The 12,466-nt window shown below is 43.8% G+C and overlaps 1 protein-coding gene across 2 annotated transcripts in view; it reads left to right on the top strand.

Annotated features, from left to right (window-relative positions):
* The window catches only part of rab3gap1 (RAB3 GTPase activating protein subunit 1), a 101,142-nt gene extending 94,708 nt beyond the window's left edge, over nt 1–6,434 (top strand). For both annotated transcript variants that reach the window (XM_070875421.1, XM_070875420.1), the window contains exon 24: nt 5,634–6,434. In XM_070875421.1, coding sequence (XP_070731522.1) covers nt 5,634–5,876 — 243 coding nt within the window. In that variant the 3' untranslated portion in view covers nt 5,877–6,434. The remainder of the gene's footprint in view (nt 1–5,633) is intronic.
* Nucleotides 6,435–12,466: the final 6,032 nt, after the last annotated feature.

The raw sequence follows: 12,466 nt of genomic DNA, 5'->3' as shown, positions 1-12,466 counted from the left end.
ACAACAATGTTAAAAGTTACTGACTGTTATAGAAGAGAAAAAAGAAAAACTACTCACCAATCCAGCCAATCACTTACCCGCTTGGCTGTGACGTCACCTTTCTGTTTCTTTCTACTTTTTTGCCTTCTCCCTGTAGCTGCACCGGTATGCCTCTCGCCGACCCCGGACTCGCGCTGCTCAGAGCTCCCGCCTCCTCGACTGACTGCTTATTCTTATGAACTCCAATGAATATAGGCTCAACATACCAACCTTTCTTCCAAAGTCAAAACCTTCATCTCAGGAATCAACCTAGTGAACCTTCTCTGAACTGCCTCCAATGCAAGTATATCCCTCCTTAAATAAGGAGACCAAAACTGTACGCAGTACTCCAGATGTGGCCTCACCAATACCCTGTACAGTTGTAGCAGGACTTCTCTGCTTTTATACTCCATCCCCTTTGCAATAAAGGCCAACACTCCATTTGCATTCCTGGTTACCTGAAGAACATCAGTGTTGAATGATTCAGTATTCAATTAAGTGTAACAATGAAAACTGTCCCATTTTTTTAAAACAACAAAGGCAACTTGTGAAGTTAACATAGAAACATAGAAAATAGGTGCAGGAGTAGGCCATTCGGCCCTTCTAGCCTGCACCGCCATTCAATGAGTTCATGGCTGAACATTCAACTTCAGTACCCCATTCCTGCTTTCTCGCCATACCCCTTGATCCCCCTAGCAGTAAGGACCTCATCTAACTCCTTTTTGAATATATTTAGTGAATTGGCCTCAACAACTTTCTGTGGTAGAGAATTCCACAGGTTCACCACTCTCTGGGTGAAGAAGTTCCTCCGCATCTCGGTCCTAAATGGCTTACCCCTTATCCTTAGACTGTGACCCCTGTTTCTGGACTTCCCCAACATTGGGAACATTCTTCCTGCATCTAACCTGTCTAACCCCGTCAGAATTTTATATGTTTCTATGAGGTCCCCTCTCATTCTTCTGAACTCCAGTGAATACAAGCCCAGTTGATCCAGTCTTTCTTGATAGGTCAGTCCCGCCATCCCGGGAATCAGTCTGGTGAACCTTCGCTGCACTCCCTCAATAGCAAGAATGTCCTTCCTCAGGTTAGGAGACCAAAACTGTACACAATACTCCAGGTGTGGCCTCACCAATGCCCTGTACAACTGTAGCAACACCTCCCTGCCCCTGTACTCAAATCCCCTTGCTATGAAGGCCAACATGCCATTTGCTTTCTTAACCGCCTGCTGCACCTGCATGCCAACCTTCAATGACTGATGTACCATGACACCCAGGTCTCTTTGCACCTCCCCTTTTCCTAATCTGTCACCATTCAGATAATAGTCTGTCTCTCTGTTTTTACCACCAAAGTGGATAACCTCACATTTATCCACATTATACTTCATCTGCCATGCATTTGCCCACTCACCTAACCTATCCAAGTCGCTCTGCAGCCTCACAGCATCCTCCTCGCAGCTCACACTGCCACCCAACTTAGTGTCATCCGCAAATTTGGAGATACTACATTTAATCCCCTCATCTAAATCATTAATGTACAGTGTAAACAGCTGGGGCCCCAGCACAGAACCTTGCGGTACCCCACTAGTCACTGCCTGCCATTCTGAAAAGTACCCATTTACTCCTACTCTTTGCTTCCTGTCTGACAACCAGTTCTCAATCCATGTCAGTACACTACCCCCAATCCCATGTGCTCTAACTTTGCACATCAATCTCTTGTGTGGGACCTTGTCGAACGCCTTCTGAAAGTCCAAATATACCACATCAACTGGTTCTCCCTTATCCACTCTACTGGAAACATCCTCAAAAAATTCCAGAAGATTTGTCAAGCATGATTTCCCTTTCACAAATCCATGCTGACTTGGACCTATCATGTCACCTCTTTCCAAATGCACTGCTATGACATCCTTAATAATTGATTCCATCATTTTACCCACTACCGATGTCAGGCTGACCGGTCTATAATTCCCTGTTTTCTCTCTCCCTCCTTTTTTAAAAAGTGGGGTTACATTGGCTACCCTCCACTCCATAGGAACTGATCCAGAGTCAATGGAATGTTGGAAAATGACTGTCAACGCATCCACTATTTCCAAGGCCACCTCCTTAAGTACTCTGGGATGCAGTCCATCAGGCCCTGGGGATTTATCGGCCTTCAATCCCATCAATTTCCCCAACACAATTTCCCGGCTAATAAGGATTTCCCTCAGTTCCTCCTCCTTACTAGACCCCCCGACCCCTTTTATAACCGGAAGGTTGTTCGTGTCCTCCTTCGTAAATACCGAACCAAAGTACTTGTTCAATTGGTCCGCCATTTCTTTGTTCCCCGTTATGACTTCCCCTGATTCTGACTGCAGGGGACCTACATTTGTCTTTACTAACCTTTTTCTCTTTACATATCTATAGAAACTTTTGCAATCCGTCTTAATGTTCCCTGCAAGCTTCTTCTCATACTCCATTTTCCCTGCCCTAATCAAACCCTTTGTCCTCCTCTGCTGAGTTCTAAATTTCTCCCAGTCCCCAGGTTCGCTGCTATTTCTGGCCAATTTGTATGCCACTTCCTTGGCTTTAATACTATCCCTGATTTCCCTTGATAGCCACGGTTGAGCCACCTTCCCTTTTTTATTTCTATGCCAGACAGGAATGTACAATTGTTGTAGTTCATCCATGCGGTCTCTAAATGTCTGCCATTGCCCATCCACAGTCAACCCCTTAAGTATCATTCGCCAATCCATCTCAGCCAATTCACGCCTCATACCTTCAAAGTTAGCCTTCTTTAAGTTCTGGACCATGGTCTCTGAATTAACTGTTTCATTCTCCATCCTAATGCAGAATTCCACCATATTATGGTCACTCTTCCCCAAGGGGCCTCGCTCAACGAGATTGCTAATTAATCCTTTCTCATTACATAACACCCAGTCTAAGATGGCCTCCCCCCTAGTTGGTTCCTCGACATATTGGTCTAAAAAAACCATCCCTTATGCACTCCAGAAAATCCTCCTCCACCGTATTGCTTCCAGTTTGGTTAGCCCAATCTATGTGCATATTAAAGTCACCCATTATAACTGCTGCACCTTTATTGCACGCACCCCTAATTTCCTGTTTGATGCCCTCCCCAACATCACTACTACTGTTTGGAGGTCTGTACACAACTCCCACTAACGTTTTTTGCCCTTTGGTGTTCTGCAGCTCTACCCATATAGATTCCACATCATCCAAGCTAATGTCCTTCCTAACTATTGCCTTAATCTCCTCCTTAACCAGCAATGCTACCCCACCTCCTTTTCCTTTTATTCTATCCTTCCTGAATGTTGAATACCCCTGGATGTTGAGTTCCCAGCCCTGCTCATCCTGGAGCCACGTCTCCGTAATCCCAATCACATCATATTTGTTAACATCTATTTGCACAGTTAATTCATCCACCTTATTGCGGATACTCCTTGCATTCAGACACAAAGCCTTTAGGCTTGTTTTTTTAACACCCTCTGTCCTTTTAGAATTTTGCTGTACAATGGCCCTTTTTGTTCTTTGCCTTGGGTTTCTCTGCCCTCCACTTTTCCTCATCTCCTTTCTGTCTTTTGTTTTTGCCTCCTTTTTGTTTCCCTCTATCTCCCTGCATTGGTTCCCATCCCCCTGCCATATTAGTTTAACTCCTCCCCAACAGCACTAGCAAACACTCCCCCGAGGACATTGGTTCCGATTCTGCCCAGGTGCAGACCGTCCGGATTGTACTGGTCCCACCTCCCCCAGAACCGGTTCCAATGCCCCAGGAATTTGAATCCCTCCCTGCTGCACCATTGCTCAAGCCACGTATTCATCTGAGCTATCCTGCGATTCCTACTCTGACTAGCACGTGGCACTGGTAGCAATCCCGAGATTACTACTTTTGAGGTCCTACTTTTTAATTTAGCTCCTAGCTCCTTAAATTCATTTCGTAGGAACTCATCCCTTTTTTTACCTATGTCATTGGTACCAACGTGCACCACGACAACTGGCTGTTCTCCCTCCCTTTTTAGAATGTCCTGCACCCGCTCCGAGACATCCTTGACCCTTGCACCAGGGAGGCAACATACCATCCTGGAGTCTCGGTTGCGGCCGCAGAAACGCCTATCTATTCCCCTTACAATTGAATCCCCTATCACTATCGCTCTTCCACTCTTTTTCCTGCCCTCCTGTGCAACAGAGCCAGCCACGGTGCCATGAACTTGGCTGCTGCTGCCCTCCCCAAAGCAAGTGATTCTGTTTTGCTGTTTAATAGCCTGTTCGTTTAAATGTGCTCCACTGTTATAACCTATGGTCATCTGCAGAAACTGTAAATGTGCAGTAGTTAGTATTGTTAAAGATGGTATTCAGAATTGAATTAATTGCTATAATATTTAAAGCTAATTTTGGCACTTAGTAACGGTGTGTATCTTAACAATTTATGGTGACAAGATACTTATAAATTTTAAGGGTTAGGCATTTCCTTGCCCCTCATCAAACTGACAAAAACAGCAAGTAGTACAAACACTTATCACATCTCTTCAGATTAAGGCACATGGGATATTCACATGTAAACTTTGACCTTAGATGGTAAGTTCCCAAATGCCCAGTTACCTTAAAATTTCATCAGATAAGGAATATCATTTCTGTGCTTATTTTGGAGGATTGACATTTTAGTGTTTAGGAAAATGATATGCTGCTCAGACTTTTTTCTTATAGTTTTGCCAGCCGAGTCTCTTCATACCCATTGCCTTATAACATACTTTTAGCTATTGATTCTGGATATGTAATAAATACTGGTGAGTAGCATGTCTAAATAGTGATCATTTTAGTGTTTGTCAAATTGATATGTTTTCATGTCTCTTTTTTAATCAGGAATATATTTATTTTAACCTTTGACCCCTTATTAACCATCTGACTTGACTTTCCTTTCTTCATCATGTTTCTCTCCTAATACTACTTTTCTCTCACTCCTTCTCAAGCTGGCTGAATCTACTGAAGAGGTAACAACCAGCCCTTTTCCTCCATTACCCTTCGTGTCTCGCCTCATGTAGATGCAGTTTTCTTTTAGGGAAATTATAAATGGCAGCCATCTAGCATAAAACACATTTTAGTTTGACTTGTTTTTATTTTTTTTAATATGGCCCATCTGCTTTAACAGACCAGAGAATGTAACTAGTATTAAGGAAAGTGTTTCTTCCCAAGTATATTATTTTCCATATTTCAAAATATTGAAATGGCAGCATTCATACTGTAATCCGATTACATTTTTTTCATTGGCATTAGCGGTGTTCAGCCAATACAATTCTGTTCAACATCATGTGCAGCATTTTAACATGTTTAAAATGTACACTCAAATTGCATTAAAAATGCAAATTAATCAGCTTGTAATTTGGTATCTTTTTCCAAAGATATTGAAGAAAGTAATTCATTGGTTGAATAAAGCCCTAGGTTTAAACAGTGTTTTTTCCAGTATCACTTTCAGCATCTACATGTTTGGCTAATTTCATTTCCAGCTTCCACATGAAATATCATATACAATTAAATTATTGTTTTGTCTCATCAACAACTAGTAAATAAATTCTAACCACAGGTCAGACGTTACAATTGGTGTAAATAAATATATCTTCTGTTTTCAAGGTTACTACTCTGACTCCAATTGATGACGAACCTGGAAAGTCAGGTTCTTCTGATGAGCACAGGTCAAGCTTAGGAGCAGTCTCCGAATTTCCCCCTCCAGCTGGACGTGAAATAATTCTTCGGACAACTGTACCTCGCCCTGCACCGTACTCAAAATCTTTACCACAACGCATGTACTGTGTTCTGTTAAAAGATGAATTCCGTCTAGCTGGCGCATTTTCATCAGACACATCGTTCTTTTAAGATTGGGATAATTGATAATTTAACTCATTAAAATGTAACCATACAAAAATATTTTAATGTCATTCCTATATTTTGTCGTACATTTGAGTGAACGTAATGAATATTGAACTGTAGCTGTTAAATATCTCAAGCCCAATCCAAAATGCTACTCAATGTTTTTTCATAACAAATATAATGCATGCACATGTAGCAAACTGGCAGTGGTTCTGGTAATATATTTCATGATTAATAATATTGAGTAAAAGTGCAATTAATGGTTATGAATGTCACTTTCACTACTAATGTTAAATACAACAAAAATAGCATTGTTGTATGAAACTGTCCAAATGCAAAATGTTATGACTTCTGTAAAGTGGAACTGGTCAGTGCATAGTGAATTTTTGACATGGTCATTACTTCAGTTGCTATCCTGCTGAGATAACTTGTTACAGCCCTGGAAAGAGTTTAGAACTGTCACAAAAAAAAGTTTGCCTGTAACATGTACTCCACATCAAAGACTTTTCTGGTTGTGGATGCTTTTGAAGGATTTTATTGCATCAATAAATCATACAAATCACATACTTCAGTATTCATTTTGTGAACTGTTAATTAGAGCTTCCTTTCAAGGAAAATTTTAATAGCAAAGAGATTATAGATGTAGCTAGTGCAGTGTATTATGTAGCAGAACTGCTGCTGCAACAACTCTCCAGTTCCATCCACTATCAATGCAAGCCTTTCAGGTTTGCAAAAAGCCCACATTTTTTAAGTACAGGTTGAACCTCTCTTATCCGGTACACTCAGGACCTTGGATTTTTCTGGACGAGGGGTGGTCACATTAAATTGGATGGTACAAGTACTGAGCAGGGGGATATCGGTGCTGGGAGTGCGACAGAGAGATCGTGGATCGGGGGGTGTAGGGTGTTTTTGCTCTGCCCAATTATGGGGGTCTTTGGTGGCTGTTGGTGTATTGGGCCTCTCTGTCTCTTCTAGGGGACGGTCCAGCAGCTTATGGCTCGCTGACCACTAAACTGACAGCCCTAGCACCCTAGCATCTGGTTCTAACCTCAGAATTTTGATGGATTATGACCTTCCACAAGGGAAAACAAAACACTCAGGGGCAAGTGGTCCTTGGAACGAAAAAAACGGGTAAGTCCAATTTATTAACCACGGTAAGTTTCCATCAAGGTCAAACTTCATCAAAACACATATCTGACACACACTTATAAACTATGAAAATCTATGGGAAGAAACGGACACAACGCAAACCTTACACAATTTTACCTTTACAAGACATTTCCAACATCACCCCCACCCCCCTTTTTACCTGTCTGACCGAGGCTGACAGTTGGGAAAAGAAATCCCAGGATGATACTTACGATCTCTTTTGACATTTTTTTTTAGCCTGAGGATGGTTGGTTTACAGGGTAGCAGGAGTGAATGTTGCCTCTCCCAGTTACTTCAGTCTCTGGTTCTTCAGTTGGTTGGCCTCGGAGCGTTGTTTGGTGTGCGGCTCAGCTTCTTGAGACGATATTGGGCCTTTCGGTAGTTGGGTTGTATATTCTGCACACAAGTCGAATCCAGGGCCCGTTCGATGGTAGGTTTCCCAGCCCGTAACAGTCCGTCTCCGTTCTCTCTCGGTTTCTGTCTGTCTGTGACTGCTACTGCTCCTCGACTCCTCCTACTACTCCAGCTGCTTCTCCCCTTTCGGTGGTTCCAAAGGTCCTATATTTGTATCCAATTTAGTTCTGGCCTTTTCGCGCTCAAACTCAGTTGGTGGTCCATTGTGTAAGTTTGGATGGGGAGATAGCTTTGAATATTTAATCAGAAGATGTCACAGGTGCAGATAGATGTGAGGACAGGGGTATTGTTTCAGTGCACATTGGTGCCTCAAACTCTGCTGGTCCATTGTAACAGTCCTGGGAGTCAATTGGATTGGGCCTCCCCTTTGATGGGCCATCACCGCAGTAATCTCAGGACTATTGTCCACTGCCCATATTAATTAGGTAGATGATGGTCCACATTCATAATTTGATTAGGGGTGAGTCATATTTTTGAACTGGGCCGGGTAGTCCCCATTGGTTGAGGATTTCCCTGCTTCAGGCCCAACTCGACCCTTGATTGGCCTGCCAGAATGCACTTTTCCACCATTGGCCAGTGCCTCTGTCTCGCTTGTGAGCCAGACTCTACAATGTCTGTATCTGCCCACACGTTTCCCAGCCTGCCTGGTCTGAGGATTTTACTTGGCCAAAAATGTTCATTTAAAATATATAGGACGATCCCATCTTAGTTTTCTTATCCTTAGGGTGTTCCAAAAGAAACACGGCCGTGGATTTTCGAACCTTACAGGGGTCAGGCCAGCAATTGTGGGAGGTGGCAGCGAGGAACGACTTCACCTTGTTCATGTCAGAGCTCTGCGCATGCGCCACCCCGTGGCCGGGAATGGTGGCAGACAAGGTCTGTGGAAGAAAATTAGATTATCCAGCAGGGAATAGAACTTAAACCCATCGTGATGAAGATTACTTGCATTTATTTGATTTGCTTTTATTTTCAGTTTCCCTCTCTATTCAGATCTGGGTATTGCCCCATGGTGTGTAAATTGAGCCAACATTCAATACAAAATACTTCACAACTACCTTCCATTACTGCTATAAACAGCTGTATTTGATCAAATCAGTTTTGCCCTATCCAACAGCCAATGCTGTTCAAGGTATATCCAGGCTCCACAAAGCTTGGTTTCCTCTTGCAAGCTAAATAGTTTTTGCTGTTTATATGTTCCCTCTTGCTTTTGACCAGTTTAAGGGACCAATAAATGGAAGTGCAAAGATACCTGACATTATGCCAAGATCTGCACCTGCATACATCAAAGAAGTCACCTGCAATTCACGAGAGGTTGCACTGGAACTGGCATCTGCTGCGCAATGATCTGCACATCAGGAACAGCTCTACCTAGAGAAGCGAAGGGTTGCCACAGCATGAATCTTCCGTGCTACCATACCTTTCAATGGTACTGCAGGAGACTGTTGTCAGTGGGAAAACATGGCTCAGGATCATGTTTGCAAGGAACAACCTTTATCACATTTCCTATGGCAAGGAAGCATCACCTGAACAGGCTGCAAGTTTTCCATTGGGTAGCGGGGTTCCTTAAAGTGCAAAGAGCTGCACATGATACAAAGATCCTTGCTGCCCATATGGGTATCAACCCCATTGTCTTCATAAGATTTACACTAATTAGTATCAGATAGTATCTGACTAGAGATAGCATCTTAGAAACCTTTATCCTGTAATCAGCTTGTGGCCTGCATTGTGTGCTGTTCTGTGAACCCCTCATTATTTGAAGAAACACTGGATGAATGGCTGGTAGGAGGGCAATCCATTTTATCCATGGTTACTGAGAAATCCAACAGAGGAGCAGCTTGGCCTAGACACCTCAGCATCTGTTTGCTTAACTCAGCTCACTGCACTTTCAAACAAAGTTGCATGACACAGTTAAAGAAAGCAATCTGGTTGACTCTTAACTGCCCTCTGAAATGGCTTAGCAAGCCACTCAGTTGTATCAAACCGGAGGAACCAGCTAGCATTGACCCCGCTTCGGGCACAACAAAGACACACAGAGCCTGGTTGACCCTACAAAGTCATCCTCGCCAATATCTGGGGACTTGTGCCAAAATTGGGAGAGCTGCCCCAGACTAGTCAAGCCATACAGAATCATACCTTTCAGCCAATGTCCCAGACCCTTCATCACCATCCACAGGTATGTCCTGTCCCACCAGCAGGATAGACCCACCAGAGGTGGCAGCATAGTGGTAAAGAGTCGAGAAGGAGTGGCCTTGGGAGTCCTTAACATTGAATATGGGAAGCTATGAAGTCTCATAGCATCAGGTCAAAGCTAGGCAAGAAAACCTTGATTACCACATACTGCCCTTCCTCAGCTGATTAATCAATACTCCTCTGTGTTGAACACCACGTGGAAGCAGCACAGAAGGGCACAGAATATACTCTGGGTGGGGGACAGTTCATCACCAAGAATAGCTCAATAGCACTGATATTAGCGGAGACCAGAAGGACATAGCTACCAGACTGGGCTTGCGGCAGGTGGTGAGAGAACCAACATGAGGGAAAATCTTGCTTGACCTCGTCCTCACTAATCTATCTGTCCATGACAGTATTAGTAGATGTGAGCACTGCACAGTACTTGTAGAGACAAAGTCTCATCTTCACATTGAGGACATGCTCCATCGTGTTGCATTGCGCTAGCACCATGCTAAATGGGATAGATTCAGACCAGATCTAGCAGCTCAAAACTGGGCATCAATAATGCACTCAGCAGCAACAGAATTGTATTCCACCACAATCTGTAACCTCTTGGCCTGGCAGATTCCTCACTATTACTATCAAGCCAGGGAACCAACATTGGTTGAATGAGGAATGTAGAAGAGCATGCCAAGAGCTGCACCAGGCATACCTAAAAATGAGATCCCAACCTGGGGAAGCTCCAACACAGGGGGCTCTCGACAGAGCTAAGCGATCCCATAACCAACAAATCAGATCAAAGCTCTGCAGTCGTGCCACATCCAGTCATGAATGGTGGTGGGCAATTGAATAACTAATGCAAGTGGGCAATTAAATAACTAACGCGAGAAGGCTCCATGAACATCCCCATCCTCAATGATGGTGGAACCCAGCACGCAAGTGCAAAAGACAAGGCTGAAGTGTTTGCAACCATCTTCAGCCAATTCAATTCACTCCACGTGATATCAAGAAATGGCTGAGCGCACTGGATACAGCAAAGGTTATGGGCCCCGACAACATCCCGGCTGTAGTGCTGAAGATTTGTGCTCCAGAACTAGCCTCTAGCTAAGCTGTTCCAGTACATCTATAACACTGGCATCAACCTTACAAAGTGGTAAATTGCCCAGGTATGTCCTGTCCATAAAAAGCAGGACAAATCCAATCCATCCAATTACCACCCCATCAGTCTACTCTCAATCATCAGCAAAGTGATGGAAGGGGTCATCGACAGTGCTATCAATAACCTACTCACCAATGCTCAGTTTGGGTTCTGCCAGGACCACTAGGCTCCAAACCTCATTACAGGTTGGTCCAAACATAGACAAAAGGGCTGAATTCCAGAGGTGAGGCGAGAGTGACTGTCAAATGCTGCCTTGATGTTGAGGGCAGAGTGTTGAAGTCAATGGAAATCAGGGGAAAACTCTCCACTAGCTGGAGTCATACCTAGCACAAAGGAAGGTGGTCATTGTTGAAGGCCAATCAGGACATCACTGCAGGAGTTCCTCAGGGCTGTGTCTTTGGCCCAACCATTTTCATCATCCATCATAAGGTCAGAAGTGGGGATGTTTGCTGATTATTGCACAGTGTTCAGTTGCATTCACAACTCCTCAGATAATGAAGCAGTCCATGCCCGCGTGGAGCAATATCTGGACAACATTCCATCTTGAGTTGATAAGTGGCAAGTTACATTCGTGCCACACAAGCGCCAGGCAATGACTATTTTCAACAAAAGAAAATTTAACGGCCTCCCCTTGACATTTAACAGCATTACTATCATCAAATCCCCCACCATCAACATCCTGGAGGGGTCACCATTGACCAGAATATTAACTGGACCAGCCACATAAATAGTGTGGCTATAAAAAGGTTAGAGGCTGGGTATTCTGCAAGTGACTCACCAAAGCCTTTCCACCATCTACTAAACAAAAGTCAGGAGTGTGATGGAATACTCTCCACTTGGCTGGATCAGTGCAGCTCCAACAACAGTCAAGAAGCCTGACACTGTTCAGGAAAAAGCAGCCCGCTTGATTGGCACCCTGTTATGTATGCAACCCTATGTAACCAGAGGGCGTATCTGTTGGAGTCCCAAGGGATCTCAGCATCCCTTGGGAGCACTGTTTATAAGCAGGCCTCCCATGCTGTACCAACACTCTGGAGTTAGAATAAAGAGACTAAGGTCACAATTACTCACGTCTACAGTACTCAATCATATTATTTTATTCTGGACATAACAACTGGCGACGAAATAACGAACCATCATACAAAAATGCAGAGAACTGTTGGTATCCTGGAGAAATTCTCAGGAGACGATTGGGAAGCCTTCGTGGAGCGACTCAGCCAATACTTCATGGTCAATGAGCTGGAACGTAATGTGAACACTGCCACACGAAGGGTGATCCTCCTCACCGTCAGCGGGGCAACAACCTATGGCCTCATGAAGAATCTTCTTGCTCCGGTGAAACCAACAACCAAATCGTATGAAGAATTGTGTACGCTGGTCCGGGAGCACCAAAATCCGAAGGAGAGCGTTCTGATGGCAAGGTGTCGATTTTACACATGTCAACGGTCTGAAGGCCAGGAGGCGCCTTGCAAGACATTGCGAATTTGATGGATTCCTGGAACAAATGCTAAGAGACTTTTTTGTGCTTGGCATTGGCCATGAGATTATCCTTCGCAAACTATTGACTGTTGAAACACCGAACCTGAGCAAAGGCATAACGATAACCCAGGCATATATGTCCACCAGCGATAACACCAAACAAATTTTGCAGCATAAAGATGTTTTGGCAAGAACTTTACACAAAGTAATGCCGTTTTCAGGC

The sequence above is a fragment of the Pristiophorus japonicus genome, chromosome 3 (assembly GCF_044704955.1).
Source record: "Pristiophorus japonicus isolate sPriJap1 chromosome 3, sPriJap1.hap1, whole genome shotgun sequence".
NCBI classification, from domain to species: domain Eukaryota; kingdom Metazoa; phylum Chordata; class Chondrichthyes; family Pristiophoridae; genus Pristiophorus; species Pristiophorus japonicus.
Note: the sequence above shows the minus strand (reverse complement) of the source record. Positions and strands in the feature narration are given on the sequence as shown.